The sequence below is a fragment of the Adelges cooleyi genome, unplaced genomic scaffold, assembly GCF_023614345.1.
Source record: "Adelges cooleyi isolate 19-005CV unplaced genomic scaffold, UGA_ACOO_1.1 ACOO_flye_CR_arks_rails_tigmint_CR_PRNA_523, whole genome shotgun sequence".
Lineage (NCBI taxonomy): Eukaryota > Metazoa > Arthropoda > Insecta > Hemiptera > Adelgidae > Adelges > Adelges cooleyi.
The window spans coordinates 46,189-69,440 of NW_026096212.1; the positions used below are offsets into that span (position 1 = coordinate 46,189).

At 29.5% G+C, this 23,252-nt stretch overlaps 3 protein-coding genes and 2 long non-coding RNA genes across 5 annotated transcripts; 3 read left to right on the plus strand and 2 right to left on the minus strand.

Moving 5' to 3' along the window:
- Positions 1–18: 18 nt before the first annotated feature.
- LOC126842480 (dynein light chain Tctex-type protein 2B-like) lies at positions 19–477 on the minus strand. Its single transcript, XM_050579490.1, has one exon. The coding sequence runs from the start codon at positions 475–477 to the stop codon at positions 19–21; it is 459 nt and encodes a 152-aa protein (XP_050435447.1).
- A 3,063-nt stretch (positions 478–3,540) lies between these two features.
- LOC126842481 (dynein light chain Tctex-type protein 2B-like) lies at positions 3,541–3,999 on the plus strand. Its single transcript, XM_050579492.1, has one exon. It carries the CDS (start codon positions 3,541–3,543, stop codon positions 3,997–3,999), a length of 459 nt encoding a protein of 152 aa, XP_050435449.1.
- Positions 4,000–8,261: 4,262 nt separating this feature from the next.
- LOC126842482 (uncharacterized protein KIAA2026-like) lies at positions 8,262–11,343 on the plus strand. Its single transcript, XM_050579493.1, has 6 exons — positions 8,262–8,395; positions 8,655–8,743; positions 8,886–9,076; positions 9,178–9,441; positions 9,554–9,691; positions 11,143–11,343. Exons 1-6 carry the CDS (start codon positions 8,262–8,264, stop codon positions 11,341–11,343), a joined length of 1,017 nt encoding a protein of 338 aa, XP_050435450.1.
- Positions 11,344–11,685: 342 nt separating this feature from the next.
- LOC126842477 (uncharacterized) lies at positions 11,686–12,846 on the plus strand. Its single transcript, XR_007686342.1, has 3 exons — positions 11,686–11,801; positions 12,253–12,512; positions 12,764–12,846. It is a non-coding gene; the product is annotated as an uncharacterized LOC126842477 (long non-coding RNA).
- A 6,697-nt stretch (positions 12,847–19,543) lies between these two features.
- Positions 19,544–20,432, minus strand: LOC126842478 (uncharacterized). Its single transcript, XR_007686343.1, has 3 exons — positions 20,405–20,432; positions 20,127–20,210; positions 19,544–19,801 (listed from the first exon to the last, which is right to left on the minus strand). It is a non-coding gene; the product is annotated as an uncharacterized LOC126842478 (long non-coding RNA).
- Positions 20,433–23,252: the final 2,820 nt, after the last annotated feature.

Here is a 23,252-nt window from a genome sequence, read left to right on the forward strand (position 1 = left end):
GTCGCCATTCTGCGGTAGTCAATAATAGTAAACGGCCACCACTTGGGTGGTGCAAAACAGCTCGGCGTTGCGGTAATTCTCGTGGACCAGCCGATCGGTTTTCTCGTCCCACAGGCACCGCATGCCGATGGTGACCGACTGCCAACGATGCGCCCCGATGAACGTGTGTGCAATTATCTTGTACCGGGACCCCGCCGGGCGTGTGTCGTCGCATATCTCCTTGACGCGGCGCTCCACGTCCCGGACAACGGCCCGGCAAGTGACCTTGTGGTCCAGGTCTTCCCACGTCTTCCCGGCCAGGTAATCCGAGTGGACGGTTTGCACGGCGGTCCTGACCAGCCGCTCGTTGAACGCGTCCCTCAGCCGGGGCCTGACCCTGAACCCGCCGAGCGATTGTAACGATTCGTCCGCTCGCCTGTGGTCGTACTCCCAGTTCGGTTTGCCCGCAAAGATTTTCTCTGTCTCCGCCGTCGTCATGTCTTCGTAACCTCGGCCCTCTTACACCCACACACAATATATACTAACATACATAAAATATAGATAACAGGCAACACTTGGTTTTTAATCCAAAACAAACGCATCCCAAAAAAAAAAAAAAAAAGCCCCGTGACACGGTATAAACACAGCATGCGTTGCCCGGCTAACGGTCGCCTATGGCACGGGGGAAGCGTGTTATTACCCGGGTTGGCGTTGAGAATTTAAATTTAACAATAATATCAATTAAATACATAGGTAAAACTCAAACCTCGGCAAAGTATATTATATTTTTTACTGTGACTCGACCATGTCGTATCAATTGTATGTTAGGTATAATATAGTATACATAATAATATACATTATAATGTATATACTATATATACATTATTAAAACTTATAAAAACACATTGCCCCTTTTCCGCAGTCGGGTATTGACATATTATATAAATAATCAAAAAATATAAAAATCCAAATAATAAATAATATGGTTTGTCCGACGAACATAGATCCTTTTTTTTTTTTTGTACCGGTCTTCGAATTTCGAATCCGACCTTTACAAGTATAATATAGTTATCTAAAGAACGACAATAGTAATGAAGGGTGTTTTTAAAAATACTATATAAGACCGCAGCGTAGGTATATGCCTATTGTTATCAAATGTGTATAAATTCCGATTGTTTGGTAAATATCTATGGCATTGTTGAATAGGTAAAAAAATAACCAGGCCAAATGCTGATGAAAAAAGGTTCCCAATGCTATAAAGGCTAACATTTTTCATCTACCTAAAATAAATCGAAAATGATTTTATCAAACGACTAAGTGTGACAAAAAAAAAATCACTCATTTTAGAGAGAAAAAAATGATTTGGGCTATAAAATAGATTATTCCAAAAATATAGCGTACGCGTGCGATGTTGACATTTAACTATAGTCTAAATGCGATGCCTCTCGAGCGGGTTTACCAAGTAAAGGATCTCGGATTTGTGTATGTCCCTTCCCTAGACTTTCGGCCCCATATTGATTTCGCAATCAGTAGAGCGTTACGAGCTCTTGGGTTTATTAGAAGACATTCGTCTGATTTCAATTCTACCGAAGTTCTTTTATCTTCCTACTACCAGATCCAATTTCACTAAAAATGCACCTCTCATTCGTATGATGGGAATTTTTAACGATTTTTGATTTATATTATTCGTGTCAAGGCCACACCTCTCAATATTAACTTTTTAACATGTATATTTTTTGTTGTTTTGTTTTGCTTTGTTTCGTTTTCTTTTGGTTGGTTTGTGTATTTTAAATATCACTACATATATATATATAGGAAAATAATAATAAAATTTGGTTGTTTTATTTATTTATTTTATTTATTTATAGTAATTTACGTCAAACGACTTTTTATAAATTAGAAAATTATATATATATATATAATTTTCTAATTTATAAAAAGCCGTTTGGCGTATATTACTATAAATAAATAAAACAACCAAATTTTATTATTATTTTCCTTGTTCGAAAACACAAAAATTTTATTTCATTGGTTGTCAACTCACCTAGTCCTAAGTAATCATATATAAAATGTACTTTTATTTGAATACCGGCAGAAAAAGGTAACCGCTAAAAATTAAATTTCGTTAATAGCATTAAACATTTTATAATAGGTACTATGATATTACAAAACTAAATTAACCAAAAAAAAAATTGATCCAGCATTTAAACGATGAAGTTAAAAAAAATTATATTTGGCTATTTCTTGAAAAAACGGATTTGTGTATTATATTTTCTAGCGGTATGCGCTTCATATATTATTTATACAATTTTAAGGATGTCTTAAAAGCATAACATATTTTCCGGTACACGCATTGTCGTCCATAAAAGTAAACCTATTATCAAGTGCATTAATCACGGACATGTTTAGAGCCAAGCCGATTTCGATGCGGATTTCACTCGTTTAATCAACACCCGTTTTCAACAATATGTTAATTTTTATGTAATGAAGTATTACCGAGGTTTGAGTTTTACCTATGTATTTAATTGATATTATTGTTAAATTTAAATTCTCAACGCCAACCCGGGTAATAACACGCTTCCCCCGTGCCATAGGCGACCGTTAGCCGGGCAACGCATGCTGTGTTTATACCGTGTCACGGGGCTTTTTTTTTTGGGAAGCGTTTGTTTTGGATTAAAAACCTATTTTATAGCCCAAATCATTTTTTTCTCTCTAAAATGAGTGATTTTTTTTTTGTCACACTTAGTCGTTTGATAAAATCATTTTCGATTTATTTTAGGTAGATGAAAAATGTTAGCCTTTATAGCATTGGGAACCTTTTTTCATCAGCATTTGGCCTGGTTATTTTTTTACCTATTCAACAATGCCATAGATATTTACCAAACAATCGGAATTTATACACATTTGATAACAATAGGCATATACCTACGCTGCGGTCTTATATAGTATTTTTAAAAACACCCTTCATTACTATTGTCGTTCTTTAGATAACTATATTATACTTGTAAAGGTCGGATTCGAAATTCGAAGACCGGTACAAAAAAAAAAAAAGGATCTATGTTCGTCGGACAAACCATATTATTTATTATTTGGATTTTTATATTTTTTGATTATTTATATAATATGTCAATACCCGACTGCGGAAAAGGGGCAATGTGTTTTTATAAGTTTTAATAATGTATATATAGTATATACATTATAATGTATATTATTATGTATACTATATTATACCTAACATACAATTGATACGACATGGTCGAGTCACAGTAAAAAATATAATATACTTTGCCGAGGTTTGAGTTTTACCTATGTATTTAATTGATATTATTGTTAAATTTAAATTCTCAACGCCAACCCGGGTAATAACACGCTTCCCCCGTGCCATAGGCGACCGTTAGCCGGGCAACGCATGCTGTGTTTATACCGTGTCACGGGGCTTTTTTTTTTTTTTTTTGGGATGCGTTTGTTTTGGATTAAAAACCAAGTGTTGCCTGTTATCTATATTTTATGTATGTTAGTATATATTGTGTGTGGGTGTAAGAGGGCCGAGGTTACGAAGACATGACGACGGCGGAGACAGAGAAAATCTTTGCGGGCAAACCGAACTGGGAGTACGACCACAGGCGAGCGGACGAATCGTTACAATCGCTCGGCGGGTTCAGGGTCAGGCCCCGGCTGAGGGACGCGTTCAACGAGCGGCTGGTCAGGACCGCCGTGCAAACCGTCCACTCGGATTACCTGGCCGGGAAGACGTGGGAAGACCTGGACCACAAGGTCACTTGCCGGGCCGTTGTCCGGGACGTGGAGCGCCGCGTCAAGGAGATATGCGACGACACACGCCCGGCGGGGTCCCGGTACAAGATAATTGCACACACGTTCATCGGGGCGCATCGTTGGCAGTCGGTCACCATCGGCATGCGGTGCCTGTGGGACGAGAAAACCGATCGGCTGGTCCACGAGAATTACCGCAACGCCGAGCTGTTTTGCACCACCCAAGTGGTGGCCGTTTACTATTATTGACTACCGCAGAATGGCGACGGCTAAAACACCCCCCAACCCCTCCCCCGGTAGTACGAAGATTGCAATTTTTGTATTGTTCGCAAATATTATAACATTACTATTGTTATTATTTAGCGTGTACAAGACGTTAAACGAAAGAGAGAGTACAAGAGACTTTGATACACAGATATATATAATAAACTAGATTGCTAACTAGCGATAAGAATTGAAGCCGACGGTCCGCCATTCTGGTGGGATTTAGGTGTGTTATCAATGCATATAATATATATTATTATATCAATAAAATATATATATATACTGGATATGCTTGGTACAAACGACTTAGGTCGAAAATATAAGTTTTCGACTTAATACATTGAAAAATTCAATTTTGGTACAATAATAGCTTTGTTCGTTTTGACAAAAAATTACACCAATTAGCGTCAAGTGTAAATGGTGTGGTATTTCAAAACAAACGTGTTTTTGGTGTAGGATTAATCAACTGATAACTGTTTTCTATTGATAATACAATTTGGTTGATAAGAAATATGATAACGACCAACGCCGAAAATTAGGTATTACACCTACTCTACGGTCGGTGTGAAAAAAGTGTACACTGTGATACAACACTTTTTTTTTAAACAAACAGCGTGTAAAACTATACACTATTTCAAAACGGAACGCTTTGGTTTACACGTTTATATTTTTACGGTATTTTCAAATGGCTAAATAAGAAATCGGCCTCTTCGCCCGCATAGAGAAAATAGTAAACTTCACACAAAGAAAATAAAAATTGAAATCCGCCCAATAGATAACGCTGGAAAACGTTCGGTTAGGTCCATAACTCGGAGAAAAATAACTTAAAGTTTTATAACTAGATAAACGTAATATTTATTTTCATTAAAATTAGTCGGTTTACTTAAAATTGTTACTAGATAAATTTTTGTTAAATAATGTCTATTTTTTTGCCTCTTAACTAGCCCAATTTTTTTTTTTTTTACTTTTAAATTAATTTAATTGAACTTAAATTTTCGCCTTTTTTTATTTCGTTCCTATCGAAACTGTTGATTATATTTAATAAAGATAGATACATATAAACACAAATCAACGAAATCGAGTATAGATCTCATTATAATGTTATTTTTAGTTAAAAAAACTAAAATGATCTCACTAAAATGTTATTTTTAGTTACAATTTTTAATAAAATTGTATCATTACGTTATTATAATACAATTATTTAACCCAATTTTATCTAACATACTATACTAATTACAAATAAACGTATGTCAATTACTTTAACTAATATTAGTACCAGTGGCCAATAACCGGTTCGCTTTTAACGAGAAAGAGGAGAGGGGAAGGAGAAGTATTTATCTTGTTTCCCTCTCCTAAAAACCAATAAAAAAACAATTTAAAACCTAAAACTTTGTTTTGCCAAATTGTTTTGGGTGTCCGCTTCTGATTATTGTTTCGTATGTTTAAACAAAAACATTGATAATCAACAATATTGTAAACTAATAATAAACGATGAAACCACAAAAATCGGTCACTCTGAGATCATTGAAAATCGATTAGTAATAAGACTCTTGTAGCCCACAAAAGTTACGATTACAGCCGTTTTTATTTACCTTGATGTACGCGGGTTGTGTTAATTAGTTGAACGATATGAAAAATAACCTTTTCCAAGGTAATAAATACATTCTTCATTATAATCATAAACACGATGAGAAGTATAATAGGTAATATTATTCGGTTTTGAAATTGTCCCGAGCCCGCCACGACAGGTACGGATCGCTTACAATCTCTTTGGAAACGCCCAAAGAGGTTGTAGGTACCTGCTGGTCGCGGTAGATGGCGCATTTGAAATTTTGACCGTAGACCTTATCTATTGTAATGGCGTGTCCCAAACATTAGCTGGTGAATCATATTTTGGTTTTTTGGCAAACGACATTCGGTTTCCGGACGAGCACAACGTTGTAACGAGTCTCTTCTAACAGTGTTTATTTCAAGAATATTCCATTATCCAAAGAAGTCTAATGGACATTGACGCAGATCCGATGATGACCACCGACCTCCAGGTAAATAAATGATAAATTTGTTATTTATTTTATTTAAAAATGTATTAAATCACTTTAAATTACCAACGTGTATTTCGTCGACGGTCCTTCTGAGCGTTGTTTTTTTTTTGAACGTTTGTACAAACAGAAATTTCAAGTTAAAATATTAGTCCAGAGAATAATCATTTAAAAAATTCACCACAATTTCTAAACTAAATTTGAAAAATGTATCTGTTTATCTTACCATAACACAATGATCCCGAATTTTTTTTGCAACAATTATTGAAATGAAACTAGGTGGTATGAAGAGTGATTTGTACAAAATTAAATAACCCGAAGGATTTTTTTTGTTTGAGCTATTATTTTTAAAAAAATAACAACATTTTTTGAACATTTCGTATGACAACTCTCTGGCGTCAAAATCATGTTAACATGCAGTACAAGTTCTTACCAGTAGCTATCCCTATTTATTTTATTGATATTTATAGAATTTAATTAATAAGTTTATACATTTTTATTACTCTTATTCAAAAATTAATTATTAGAATACACAACGCTAATTCAGTTTTATCAGAGCAGCGTAGTGTCTTTATATCTTATGGCTGTTTAAAAAGAACTAAACACTTTCACTCGTCTCTGATGTTCTTAGAACAGTTCAAACTCAATCAAAGAATTAGTATTTTGTCCCTATATTACTCAGCAACATTTTTATTTTGCGGTTACTTTATGGGAACTGTGTTTGCGCTCACAATTAAATGTTTACACCATTGACTTAAATAACTACTATGTTAAAAATTTTTTTTTCTGGGTTTTATAATCCATATACTATTTATGAGATATTGGCATAATGTTATGTCCAATTTTTCATTTAGATTTTAACAAACTTGGTCACAATACTTAAGCTACGTTTAGTAACTATTTTATGCGATAAGTGTCGTTTCTATAGTCAAGTGAACACAGAAAAATTGAAATTAATTTGAATTTAATATTATCTTTAAAAAAAATATATTTTTATTTAAAAATTAAAAGAAAACATTTAATTTTACTATTGTCACTAGGCATATTTAAAACTATTTGAATACCGTGAAATAATACATAAACGCTAATTTATATAGCTTTTAGTGTATTTTATGTCAACTATTTTGCTTTCTACCTTTGTTTGGGCAATTCTAAAATTATAACAGTATGACTAAAAATAAAAGCCATAGCGTTAATTTAAAAAAAACAATTGTGCGTTTATTTCTTAGGTAGGTTATACAATCGATACATTCATCGATTTTTATTTGTATTATTATAATCGAATCATTGGTAAACTTGGATTTGCTAATCATTTTTTTTTTTTTTTTGGTAATAATAATTAGATTAAGAGTCGAATGTGATAAGAGGGATGATATAGGTGGTGGTTATCATTGAATTGTTTACATTATTAACTGATGAAAAAATAGTAGACATTATAATAATATGATAAATAATTAATAATGTTTATTTTTTTTATGAAAACTAGTTAATAAAATATAGGTATATACCTATATGTTTATTGAAATTCTAATGTTTAGTTTTATTTGATTTGCGTTGAAACTACTTGTGTTGCGATGAATGGTTTCGTAGTGACCTATCGCATTTTAACTCTTAAGGATAGCACAATTTAAAGTTGTGCAGGCACTAACATAGGTAAAAACTGTATTTCTATAAGTAAAATATATGTTATTAAATAGTAATTTAATTAAACACGAGATTAAAAGTATTGTGTTAAATATTCAACGGAAAAAACATGATTCTATTGACTAAATATTTGTGGAAATCTATCTGTATATAAATATATATATTTGTTTGAAAATCAATAACATCTATAAACCGCAATTTTTGTATGTTTAGGTAAACATGGACGAGTCAACGAATTTTGTGGATGAAAAAAAGCAAGAACTACACCAAGCCATATTGTAAGCATTAAATTATTTTATTTTTCAAATTTACAAATAATATTTTGAAACAGTAATAATAATAATACAAATATTTATAGAATAATAAGGCAACTCTATACAGTAGCTCCACAATGTGTTCAAGTAATTGCTCATAATTTGGATTACCTAGAATACATTGATAAAAGAGACAACAGAGATTTAAACGAGAGTATGTATAAAATAAAACGTTTATAGTAAACGCTGTCATATTTTCGTTGGATTTTAAAAAATAGTCTAATAAATATAATCTATAATTTTAGTCGAAATGAATGCGGAAGACGGAGAATACAAGTCGTTTGCCGATGTGATTACGGAAATACGATGTCTTTTGTTGAACTGTTACAAATATTTTGGCCCTAGACATAAGACTACTTATGCTGCTTTGAACGTTGAAAAATTGTTGGATGAATGTATTTTTTGCCTGGACGAGTAATAATATTTTACAAATAATAAATTATAATTGTTCATAAGTGCCTCCTCATAATAAATTTAGTACAACAACTAATGGCTTTAACAATTTATGTTAACAGCTAATTTTAGTGAACGTTTCATTTAAATAATTCATCTCATCAACCTACGCACTTATGATCGATCACACAGTTGTACCTTAAGGAAAACAACTATTTATGTTATATATTATTATTTGATTGTGTTACAGACGTCTAAAGAGTACAACAGATGTTCAACAGGTTTTGGATATATTTAAAACGGAGAAGACTTACGACTATAAATACTTATACCCTAAAGGTATTTTCATATTTATTACAAAATTTGTGATGTCGTAGTTGCTTGTGTTAATTTTGTATTACTGTTAAACGAATATTGTTAACATATATATATATATTTTTTTAATAATGGGTATTTATTTAAATTTAAATTGTCATTTCAGACCATTATGATTCAAAGTTATTAAAAAGTGTCGCTCATTGTCGTCCAGAACGATTGAAGATATATCATAACGCTATTGAGGATAAGATTGCCCTAACTGAGAAAAGTGTTATGTTATTAGAAGAACTAAATAGAAGGAAAAATGAAATCGATTTTGATTGCCACAGTCAATATGTAACTTCAATGTGGGAGGTTTGTATGAAAAATTTAATTTTATACTTTTAGCTTCGATGCAATTTTAAATTTATATTATACGTTAATACTAAAATTGTATAAATATAATTTTTTTTCAGTTGGCTGAAATCGGAAACTTCGTATCTGCTCTTGCTGGGACTTTTCATATCGGAGATGTATATCAAGGCGAAATCGAAGGGATGTTTTTGATACCTAAAGAGTCGACGTTAATGAGTAAAATAATGACATTATTGTTGGGGCCGATGAGCGGTAAGAGATGTATCAATAATTTAATGTCATACAAAGTTTGGACCGAGAAATTGTCGAAAAAAATATCGAGTTGGTTTGAAGTTTACCACGAAAAGGACCAAGGCAAAGCTAAGGTAAGTGTTTAAATTTGTAACAAATCAATACGATGGCACCATACGTATATTATAATGGCAAAAAGAGATTGTTTTTTTTTTACAATTGAAACTACTTGTGATTTTTATTTAGGTTTTCAAAGAATTCGGCATCCATCGAGATTTTTGGACTGTCGTGGGCGACAAGAACCCATTAATCGATAAAGAATATTTTGAATTGCCATACTTGGTTAAAGTCTGGTTACTTAAAGGACTGTGCGATCATGTACTGGTAAGTTTAATAATCCTGCATAAAATATTAAAAACCATAGTTAAGTAGATCTCGGAGCTTGTTTAAATTTTATTTACCAGTAGTTTTTGCATAGCCGGCCAAGTCATACGCGATTATTTTTTTATTTCAAAGTCTGAACAATAAATTAACTGCAAACATAATGCGATCAATATAAGATAATAATAATCATATTGACAGTGTATTTGTTGAAAGAATTAAAGATGTTTATTTTTTCAAAATATCGACCAATTCTTCATTGAAACTAATTCACGGATAATAATTGCTGTTAATATTATTTTATGGCCAAAAAGCCAATGTCTCACAAGTTTGCATGCTTGCATAATCTTTTTTTTTATTTTGCATTTGGCCGTCTTATGTTTTTTTCTTACGACTTTTGTGATTATTAATTAATCATAACAATACATCTTAGTTGACGACTTAAAAATTTAAATTCAATTTATTTACTATTTCTTTTTTTTTTAACCTAACCTATCTTTAAAAAAGCTTGTAGCTTAGTGTAGAAAATATCGCTGCTTTTATTGCTTGTATTTTTTTTTTTGATAACAAAAAGGAAATTGTGATAAATAAAAATAACGTTATCAGAAGTGAACGGCCACACAATCAAACGGTTTTCTTAAATGTGTCCTATCGGTGCGCATCGGTATGAACCGCTAAAATATCTTAAATCCAACTTCACAATTAAATAAAAATAAACAAAGATTTTAAAATTTAAAATACCTACAAAATATTTCACGGTACAGTTCGGACGTGTTAATTTACAACATTCATAGTCAAATTTACACAAACAATTAGATTAGTACAACTTGAAAATAATATCAAAATTATAAGTCAAACCAACTAAATAACTAACGTTTTAATCAATATTTTTATTGGAGTTGGCTTTCACCAAGAACGCTTAGTACACGATGCACTGCATAATGTAATTATATAGAAGATGATAATTTAATGGGGGATGTCATATCAATATTTTTATTTAAAAATCGGTGTGTTTACTGTAAGACCATCGCGGACCGAGTTTAACACAATTTGAAGTCAAGTTAAAATAAAAAAACAATGGTGGTAGATAAAAAAAAAATTCAACATTATCAAGTCAAAATTTGGAATATCACAAAAATTGTTGCATTTTAATTTAATTTTACCGTAGGTATTTTAAATACAACATAGTACTGGACTCGCCTGCGTGCTTTGGACGGTTCAGGCCAAACCGAATGCTAGATTAATGGCTTGATGCGATGCAGCTTGTTTTTTAGATATTGCTTCCAAAAAAAAAAGTAAAAATCTTCATGAAACTTCTATGCTTTTTAGAATCTTTTAGTTTGATTAAAACCAAAGTATTTATAGAGTTACGGCTTTTTAATTTAAGCTACAACATATTTTGAGAACTAATTTTTTTAAAAGTAATTATTCGTAAACTGTTTTTTTTTTTTTAGTTTAAATATAAAAGTATGAAGGACATTGTTGTAAAATGTAAAGAAGAGAAATGTACAGTATGGAAAAGCAATGATGGTACCGAAGAGTATTTTTACTTTAGTATAATGCCCGATCTGCGACTGTACTATCATAAAACTTCCAATGATAAGAAGGTAACTATGCGTTTTTACAGGAGAACTTATGTAAAAAAATGTAAATGATTTATCTTTTTTAAGCTAATTATTTGTTTTTAACTTTACCCTAGTTTGATGGCGGTCTTAAAGGAGAACCATTTGAAAACAGAGATCTGGAAGACGAATTGCCTAGGCTCAAAGGTGAGATAACGTTGATTTTTTGTTGTTTCTCTTTTTTTAAAACAATTTCCTACTTTGTTTAGGCATATGTAAAACGTTTCGATCGAGATCCCAGTTCAAACCTAACGAAGATAATTTCAAAATGATAGCCAACACTGTGCAAGGAGTCCGTACGCTTATCGAGGAATCCGTAGCCGAGGGAAACCCTGAGAGCTTAATACTTTCGCTCGAAGAATATCTCCGATGCGTTGAAAAGCACGAATACAATTATCTAAGCACCAACAACGAATCAAAGATAAACCTGTACAGAGATTGGAAATTGACACATCCTGCGAATAAACATAAAGTCAAAAACACCAAATTAGGTAGGTTTGATTTTAATTTTTCTTAGTGGTCTAAAAAAAAAAAAGTATTTGCGTCAAATTTAAAATGTTTTAAAGAAAGGTTTTTTTTTATTTATAATGAAACCATTTAAAATAATTTTTGTTATTAGTTGGTTGCATCTTGCAAATTCCAAAGAAATGTCTTTTTGAAGGTACTTTTTAAGATTTTTTTTATCGAATGCATTACATTTATCTGAATTAACTGATGTGACCAGACTTACTTTTTTTTCCTTTGAATTTAAACAACTTGCACATTTGTTGCATAAGTCACCATTTATTTTTATCCAAGATAAAGTTATTGACATGTTAGCTTACAGCTAATGTTCTTATTATATTCCCATCGACAACGTATTATGTTTTCTGACTCGGCGTTTTAAATCCTAACCCAAATAATAGACAAACATTCTTTATTTTAATCTTTTTTTTTCCATAGATTACAGCGAAGAAAAAGAACCTATCAAACGACGACAAACGGAAGACCATCAGGACATTGATGAATATTATGAAAATAAAAAAGCAAAGATTATCAGTTGTCCGGACACTTCACTATACTCATCTCTTATCAGCGAAGATGAAGATGAAGATGATAACTGCATTAAAATAGTTTCCGTTTCATCAGTAGCGCCTAGACCTTTGAATACTTCACCAACTGTGTCGAGCGTAGATTCAAAAAAATCATTGTGTACAATTAGCGTAAGTTCATTTTATAGCTTGGATAATTATACTATACAAAAGCATACTCCTACCTATCACAACGTCGAGTAACACTGACACATCGGTCAAGACTTATATTCCAGAGTCGAGACTTCTTTACTGCTGTAAAGCGTTACAACAATTATTTCCAATTGTTCTCAAACATTCCTATTTTGACGTCTTATGTGTGTGTCAATAATTACTATCCTTATAGTATATTACTTCTATAATTTTTGATTTGCATGTTTCAGTGAATAGGAAGTTACAAACCCCCACCGATCCTATACTAGTCAATGCATTTTATTCGGCTGACATTCAATTTATAAGACTTGAGTATGTTCACGTAACGTAAAATCACTAAATTTTAAATATTTTTATATTCTCTATTACATTTACTGTCGAAGAAAGTTGACATTAAAGAAAATTTTTTTTTTGTCTAACTTATGCACTGTATTTTTTATTTTATCTATTTATTTATTTTTGTATTTCTTTATAATAACGTTTTAAAAATGTCTTATTAAATTAATTGCATGTGTGTCATTACTTTTTAAATTTAAGTTTATTTTTATAATGGTTTAAATAAGATTTATTTGTAGTAGTGATTTTGTTTGTTTTTAATATTTTCAATTTGCACGTGTGTTATTATTATAATTTATCAATGTCTTACATGTGTCGTTGGCTTTAAATTCATTGTCAGTTTTTTTACAACTACAAATGATAGTAAAACAAATTTGCAAAGAATGTACAAAAAAATGTTTTACTCAAATAATAAAATATTTTTTTTTAATGCGATTTTTTGGATTTATTTATTCGAATAGTTGAAATTTGATATTATTTGGCATCCCTTCTGTCAGCAGAAGAACATTTAGATATTATGTAGCATTTAGGTGTACTTACTGTAATCTGGTTATTGATTTATTCATCTAAATATACTAATGCTGGACTGTCTTGGGCGTCCAAACCTGTAACATGACACACACAGTTGTGTACTTAAATTTTGGTAAAAATGATAAGTAATGTCTATGTTATTAACAAACAGTCAATGGAGAATAAACATATAGAGCTCAGGCAAACGTTAATTGTCGTTACAAAAATGACAGTGTTATTATTAGATATTTTTATTCCTTATATAAAAATTGAGAAAAAAATGTACAAATTTTTCAACTTAAAACTACGATGCTCTATAACTTTTTTAAAAATAGTCGAAAATGTTCCAAATTTATATGAATTGTTCCTCAAATATAGTACTATCGATAAACATTAACAAATCAAAAAAAAAATCATAAACCCTTTCCCTTATAAGGGATAGAATTTTTTTCTTTATTTCACTTTTTCAAGCAAAGTTTTAGAGATTTAGATCTGAAAATTAGGCCGAAGGTAGATCTACAATGGAACTACAACATATACAATTTCTTTAAAAATCTGTAAAATGAAAATATTTTCATTATATTTTTAACTACTACTCACAGATTTGCATCGAAGCGTTTATTTAAAAGTGATTTTATCACTTTCAGTTGTAATAAAATCTAGTTTTTTTAAAATATTCAATTTTTTCAGGATTTCTAGTTTTTCTAGTATTTCAATTTTGTCAGGATTTCTAGTTTTTCAATTTTTTCAATTTTTTCAGGATTTCTAGTTTTTCTAGTTTTTCAATTTTTTCAATTTTTCTATTTTTCTAGTTTTTTAATTTTTTCAGGATTTCTAGTTTTTCTAAAAAACTAGAAAACTATTCTAGTTTTTCTAGATTTCTATTTTTTCTAGTTTTTCTAGTTTTTTAATTTTGTCAGGATTTCTAGTTTTTTAGTTTTTCAATTTTTTCTAGTTTTTCTAGTTTTTTAGGATTTCTAGTTTTTCTAAATTTTCAATTTTTTCAAGATTTCTAGTTTTTCTAAAAAACTAGAAAACTATTCTAGTTTTTCTAGATTTCTATTTTTTCTAGTTTTTCTAGTTTTTTAATTTTGTCAGGATTTCTAGTTTTTTAGTTTTTCAATTTTTTCTAGTTTTTATAGTTTTTTAGGATTTCTAGTTTTTCTAGTTTTTCTAAATTTTCAATTTTTTCAAGATTTCTAGTTTTTCTAAAAAACTAAAAAACTATTCTAATTTTTCTAGTTTTTCAATTTTTCAATTTTTCTAATTTTTCAATTTTTTTAGTTTTTTTAATTTTTTTAGTTTTTCAATTTTTTCTATTTTTTCTAGTTTTTCTAGTTTTTCTAGTTTTTCAATTTTGAAAAAAAAGAAAAACTAGAAAAAATTGAAAAACTAGGAAAACCTGAAAAACTTGAAAAACCTGAAAAAATAGTAATAATAGAAAAACTATAATAGTTTTTTAGTTTTTTAGTTTTTCTAGTTTTTCTAGGTTTTAAAGAAAAGATAGAAAAGATAGAAAATATTGATAAATTAAAAAACTATAAAAACTAAAAATGTTTTTTTAGGTTTTCAATTTTTTCTAGTTTTTCCAGTATTTCTAGTTTTTCTAGTATTTCTTAATTTTCTAGTTTTTCTAGTTTTTCTAGAAAAACTAAAAAAACTAAAAAAAATTAAAAGTAGAAAAACTTTTCTAGTTTTTCAGTTTTTCTAGTTTTTCTAGGTTCCTAGTTTTTCAAGTTTTTCTACTTTTAATTTTTTTTAGTTTTTTTAGTTTTTCTAGAAAAACTAGAAAAATTAGAATAACTAGAAATACTAGAAAAACTAGAAAAACTAGAATAGTTTTTTAGTTTTTTAGTTTTTCTAGTTTTATGGGTTTTATAGGAAAAGATAGAAAAGATAGTTAAAATAAAAAACTAGAAAAACTAGAAAAACTAGAAAAAATTGAAAAACTAGAAAAACCTGAAAAACTTGAAAAACCTGAAAAACTAGACAAAATTGAAAAACTAGAAAAACTAAAAAAAGTTTTTCTACTTTTAATTTTTTTTAGTTTTTCTAGTTTTTGAATTTTTTCTAGTTTTTCAGGTTTTTTTAGTTTTTCAATTTTTTCAATTTTTTCTAGTTTTTCAAGTTTTTTTAGTTTTTCAATTTTTTCTAGTTTTTCTTTTTTTTTTAAATTGAAAATCTAGAAAAACTAGAAAAACTAGAAAAACTAGAAAAAATAGAAAAACTAAAAAACTAGAAAAACTAGAAATACTAGAAAAACTAGAAAAACCTGAAAAACTTGAAAAACTAAAAAAACCTGAAAAATTAGAATAAATTCAAAAACTAGAAAAACTAAAAAAAATTAAAAGTAGAAAAACTTTTTTTAGTTTTTCTAGTTTTTCAATTTTTTCTAGTTTTTCTAGTTTTTTATTTTAACTATCTTTTCTATTTTTTCCTATAAAACCCATAAAACTAGAAAAACTAAAAACTATTCTAGTTTTTCTAGTTTTTCTAGTATTTCTAGTTTTTCTAGTTTTTCTAGTTTTTCTAGAAAAACTAAAAAAACTAAAAAAAATGAAAAGGAGAAAAACTTTTCTAGTTTTTCAGTTTTTCTAGTTTTTCTAGGTTCCTAGTTTTTCAAGTTTTTCTAGTTTTTCTAGTTTTTCTAGTATTTCTAGTTTTTCTAGATTTTCTAGTTTTTCTAGTTTTTCTAGTTATTTTAGTTTTTCTAGTTTTTCTAGTTTTTTTAGTGTTTCTGGTTTTTCTAGTTTTTCTATTTTTTCTAGTTTTTCTAGTGTTAATTGTTTTTCTATGTTATCTAGAAAATCTTGTTTTTCTAGTTTTTCTATCTTTTCTATAAAAACTAGTAAAAACTAGAAAAACTAGAAAAACTAGAATGACTAGAAAACCTAGAAAAACTAGAAACGCTTAAAAATCTAGAAAAACTAGAAAAACTAGAAAATCTATAAAAACTAGAAAAACTTTTCTAACTAGTTTAACTAGATAAACATTAACATTCCACAAATGTATCATAAACTTTTTCCCTTAGAAGAAATAGAATTTCATTCTTTATTACACTTTTTCAACCAAAGTTTTAGAGATTTTGATCTGAAAATTAGACCAAAGGTAGATCTAAAATGGAACTATACATATACGGTTTTCTCAAAAATCTGTTGTCTAATTTTTTTTTTTTATTAAGGAAAAACTCCAAAAATAGGGTTAATTTACACTTTGGCCGTAGTCAGTTTCTAGGTTGCTATGTGTGTGTGAACCAACAGTCAACAGGTAATGAAATTTTTTCATTATTTTGTTAATACTGATAAATGGGTTACTATGACAGTACAATTTTATAGACATACGATCAAACCTTATCGTACCCACCCTGCACAAGAGTAATAATAAATTTTAAGTACATTTTTGCTGGTCCCACGATATCTTCTAAGCCGCTATAACTGGTTTGAACATACTATCCACAGATTCACATCAAAGCGTTTATTTAAAAGTGATTCATCACTTTCAGTTATAATAAAATCTGTAGACCTGTGACCATTCCGTCCCCACTATGCCCCGACCCCACTGTACTGGCTTTTTTTGTTTCTTAATACTTCTACCTTTTTTGTTATAAGGATGAAAATATACTCAGAAATAATTAACACTTTATAAAGATAAGTTAATCTCTTTAATAATAATAAAATAAGCACTTAAATAGACAATGGTTGACCGTAATAATGAACTGTATCATAGATAAACACAAACTGACCGACTGACAATTATACATAGTAAAAGCCTACGTTATATACTAATATGCAAACTAAGTAAATGTATTAAACAACAGAAAAATAGGTTCAGCACTAGAATAACTTGTGTTTATAGAAAGTTAATGCGTATTAGGAAATAAATTCAACCACTGATACATAATAGTCAAGCATAAAAACGTAAAGTCCCAAATGACATAGGTACCTAAATATAATATAATATAAACAACCCTGGGTTTCTTATACCAACTATTGCTTTATATAGGTCGGAATGTTGGGCCGTAGATAAGAAAACTGAATATAGAACAAGTGTAGTGGAGATGAGAATGTTAGGATGGGCGATTGAAGTGACTAGGGTGGATAGAATAAAAAATGAATACTTAAGGGTAGTCTATGAGTTGAACCAATTGTGAGGGAAATGAAAGAGAATAGGTTGAGATTGTTCAGTCATGTTATGAGAAGGGACAAGGCAGAGGCAGAGGCAGTGAGATGTGTTATAAAGATGAGTGTAGAGGGAAAAAGACCTAAGAAAAGATGGATAGACGAATAAAGGATCGGTCAAACAGAAAGCAGACTGTCCGCCGCGTACTCTGTACTCTATTTAAATGCATCTTTCTGGTTAAACAGACCGCGGCCTACAACTGATGGTTGTATTTTTTCACAAAGTTCGCGACGGACTGGAATAATTTTGTAAAATAAAAAAAATATAATATATATTTAATATAGACAATACACTGGATTTTCCACACGTATCAGCACTTCTAAAATATTTATTATATAATTATCGAACATAAAATATACAAACAATATTGATGACAAAATATCGTAATTAATTTAAAAAAAAAATTTATTTTAAATTTGTGCACTGAAAATGACCGATGAAACGGAACGATTGATTGATCTAGTTCGAGAATGTGTTTATTTGTGTGATACGTGGCATCCAGATTATAAAAAAAACAGAAAAATGGACTGATTCGACAAAAGACTGGTATCAACACTTCACAAAAATGTAAAATTTAATACAATTTTTCAGCCGAGTTTGCAACCACGAATGAGCATTTTCATGTCTCGTTGAAGTACCAAATAAATTTGAAGTAGTAGTGGAATTATAGATAATGGTAGATAATGATATAGTATATTAACAAGCAGTAACAAGCTAATATCTAAGGTGGCTAGTATATTAAAACATCAAGTTTCTGGCTAATATTTTAGTGTTTAAAATCTGGCTTAAAACAATTCATAAAAATATGACCTCTTAAATTATTGAATTCAATTTAGTTCAGTTCTAGTTTGAACGTTGAGAATACAGCATAGTCGGTGAAACTCCCCAAATTCTATTCTTTTGTTATTTAGTTCATGTACCCGTTTTCTTTTTTTTCGTCTTGCTTAACTCAAGGCAAGCAGAAGAATCTAGACATTTCGTAAAAGAAAATGAAAACAGAAAACGTGAGATAAATAGTGAAAAATAAAAAAACAACCAGCAGTACACTTTTGTGTACATAAGAAGATATAAGCCGATTTTTTAGCAGTGCCCCAACAAAGGGTGGGCATCGACAAAGTCACAAATTATAAAAAATGTTTAAAGAATGAAAGATTTCTTTTGGATCCCTAAGACAAGAAAAAAAATTCTCTTTCAGTATCTAAGATATGTCTCAGATTGCTGTATGATTAGACAGTTTTAATCATATGGCCTAATATTGAAATTTGATATGGAAGTCATTTAATGAGCTTTAATGAATAAAATATATATACTTTTCAATAAAAAGTCACCTCTTTTTTTGTTTTTATAAAGAACCAAATTTAAACTTTATAAAATTAATGTAAAATTATCATAGCAAAAAATATGGCATATTTTTCGCTCAACTCCGTAATTTTTCCATTAGTTTTATCAAACACATTTTGTGAAATTTCATTATCAAAAAATAAGTTGATAATATAATCGATAAGAGCAACAAACATTTTTTTGGCCTATTCTTGAACCCTATAATACCAGTTAAGGGTTAAAACATCACTATTATTGTCTAACATCTTATTTATATTACCTAGCTATAAGACATATCCATGTCCTAAGTAAACCGACGAATGCTTTAAATTCAATCATATCTAAATGGTCTACAAAAGTGGTTGATATGCCATATTTTTCGCTCAACTCCGTAATTTTTCCATTAGTTTTATCAAGTATATTCGATAAGAGCGACAAATATTTTTTTTGGCTTATTCTTGAAACCTATAATACCAGTTAAGGGATAGAATGTCACTATTATTGTCTAACATCTTATTTATATGGATTTCTAAATTCTCCTTTGATCCAACCGGTGCGGTGCTGGTGTTTTTCCTAATGTACGAAATAATAACAGCTATACGACGACGGTATTGGTTATAATAATAGTTTATTAATGAATATACTTGTATATTGATATCGAAACATTTAGATTAAATCTGTAACTCTCTCCAGTTCTGTTTTATACAATCCTGACGGAAGTAGCAGATCTACATAATACTCCATTCGTGTCTCGTAGGTTGGCAAAACGCCGTCTGCCGTAATCGTCCCCTCCAATACTATAATGCAATTAAATACTTCATTACATCCTTGTGTATATCTAAACCCAGGATTTAATGCACGCGTTATTATCCCGAGCAATTTGCATTTTGTGCTTTCGCCATTCTTGCACATTCGGGTGTCATCTGAAACCATACAATATAATAATTATTGAATAGAAATAAAATCGTTAAATACTACAAATTTATGACAAGAAATAATAAAAAGTATATAAAATATTCCGAATTAACTAAGTGTTAAAAAATAAATACATTAGCTTTTGCTTGAATCATGTGGTTGCTATTGCTGGACTTTAGACTACAGTCATTGTTCTACTCATTTAAACGTATTTTTGTTTTTATTGTTTACCCATACTAGATACCAACATACGCATAGATAGGTTAGGTATAGGCCAAAGTTTTGTTGTAACGACGTTTTAAAAGTAGCGATAAATATTATAAAAATGCTTACTCATTTGACGATGTAGAACATGGTGGAATATATTATGTATCAGCGTATGTCTGTTGTTTACTGCCGTGTCATAGTCAATTGGGTCTATAATATCATACAGATGATGTATTTAGTTTTATTTTTAACATTAAAATTATACCATGTAAACTATAAATAAGAATTTTCAACTTTTTCAATTGACCATTATTAATATGGTCTTATTTAAGCACATTGTACAACTGTAATATTCACTCAAATACTACCTAAATAATTGTTCTGGAGAAAACTGTTATACATACCACTTAAATCAATTGTTGGCTCTTGTACTGTAACAAAGTACAGTATATCCCGTTCTTGGGATATTACTAAATCAAAAGCTATAATCAAAACATTAAATCCCCATTAAAATGTGTCATTTTATGTAAAATTTCACTGCCTAACATAAAATATCACAAAAAAAGGTCATTAATAATCATAGTTACTATTAATTATAAGTTATGCAGACGATAATTTTTTACCTTTCGCCCTGCCTCTGTTTACCAATAACGCAGGAACTAAAAAAAAAGATTCGATTTTATAATGATACTGTTAATACGTGCCATATATATTTAAGTAATCGACAAAATCTTTTTAATTAAAAAATGAAACTTTTATGTACATTTTGTGTTTAATCAAATTTGGTTTTGATATAAATTTACCAGCTTGTAATATTAATTGAATAATAATAACACCGGTAATTTTAGAAAAAAAAAAACAATTTAAAACTACATCTTTAGTATATTAACATGTAGAATTACGGATATCCTCTAAATAGTTTGTTAGTTATAAATGTGTACTGTTAATGAAATGTAATAAAAGTCAAATACACGTTAGTACTAGAAAACATACACAATAATACTTGATATTCGACGCACAATTTAAGTAAAAATAAGATCAGATAAAGAGAATATCATGCATCGGCAAGTCGTATCATCTTATACCATTTAACATCGATCATAGGTATATTATTAATAGTAATGTAATTTGTATTATCATTAAACATTGTGATTTTGATTATATACATGTATACATATTAGGTATAGCTTGAAAGAGGAACTGAAAAGGTGATATCACAAAAACTAATCAATTTTTTCAATCTTGGATACAGATTTGTGAGGGATTTTCATTCCAACATACCTAATAGTAATAACTTACAATAATATATATATTATACACATTATTACTAACAACGTTTTAAAGAATACTGTCTAATACAGGGTGTCTCACAAAGATTAGAAAAATTAGATAACTCTTGTTCTAGTGAATGGTGTAAGATTTGTTTTTTAAATAAATTTATACTCATTTGCACTATAAAATAAAAACGAGGTTTTTTTTTATCGCAAATAACTGTTTTCGGTTTTTAATAACTTTTATATATATTATTCAGAAAAATTTGATGAATATTTAGACTCGTCGATAACCAGTTTTTAATAATTTCTTTAATTGTTATTTAAATTTAAAGTTAGAATTGGAGGTGCATTGTGGTAGGTCCAGTTCACTACTTTGCAGGTCTATGATATTACCTAATCATATAAAACAATTGTAAATTACCTGGCGGAAAAATCAAAACCTGAATTCGCGCTGAAAAAACACAAATAATTTGCTTAAAAAAAAAAAAATTAGTGCATGCGAGTTGCGTGAACGTTTAATGAATTAATACAAATTTAACGGTTCCTTAGACATCAATTTTTAAATGAACGATTAAATGTACTGATAAAGTGTACAACATGACAAACGGTATTGATAGTACAACAAAACTATACGGTAAGCAATGGCAATTTAATAGCCTAATATTGTAAAAACGAGTTTACTGAAAACAAAAATATTAATTTACACATAACAATACCATATGAGTATGCACGAATGAGACCGTTGACCAGTTGGTATTTTTGATCTGGAATCAAAGAACAAAAACAAATTATTAATAAATTCGTTAAATAAACTTAGCAATTACAATTCAATATTTAATAAAACATTAAAGTGAGGTAGACATAGCACAGATAGTCTATAATTTTAGTGGAGGTTGAAGAAGTTTAGGGAATTTTAACAAAGGTGTGTTATGTGTTATTTTCACTACAAAAATGACTAAATAAATCATGAAAACAATTGCATACATTAAACCGATACCTTTAAAGCTAACACAAACTAATCTACAAAGTCAAAATATATTTAAAACACGTATAGATCAAATAGATCATGTAATGGTAGACTACCGAATTAGATTAAGCACAAACGACGTATTAATAATGATAAGTGTACACAGAAAATTAACAAAGAAATATTGAAAGGAAACTAGGCCAAAGATTACAAAGAAAAAATAATTGAGTAGTTAGATGCCTCAGATAATGTTACCTACGGATATAATTTACATTTGGAAAATAAATGGAAACTGCAGTCAAAAGATCCGCAGAAGAAGTATTAGGCCATGAACTAAGGAGAAGAAGAAAATTATGACTTTTATTAACAATGAAATGAAGGTATTGTCGAAAGATAGAGATAGAGCACGTTTAAAAGTGGTACATGACCTAACATCCATCTTTTAAGTACAATGATAGTTAAGTAGTAGTAAGAAAATTAGCTCATACTGTAAGTTATAGCATACTGTACTAATTTAGGAGACATACATATAATAATTATGATGTGATCATTATGGATTAGATAGTAGTATTTTCAATTATTAACAATATAAATGCAGGAAATTGGTTAAAATAACAGGAAAATCTAAACGTGCTGAGATAGAATTCTGCCTTATTATATTAAACGTATGGCGCCGTTTACAGTTTAGATTGTGCCTATTTTTTGTTTTTTTTGCCAAACTTCATATTTCCTGTAAAATGATTTTTTTTTCCTTAATTATAATATACTATATTATTAAATATATAAACACTCACTGTCAGTTAAAATGCTAAGTTTGTTGTCTAAAAACAAAACAAATTTTACATAATTAACAAATACAATAAACAATGTAGTCAAAGCGATCATAAAAGGCTGGATACACAAAAAAAAACTCGTTCGTGTCACGGGACACGCGTTTGGAACGAAGTCCCTTTCGTATGAAGGTTTGGCATAATTAGTCATTAACGTGCTAGGCTCTTATTCTCTCTACCC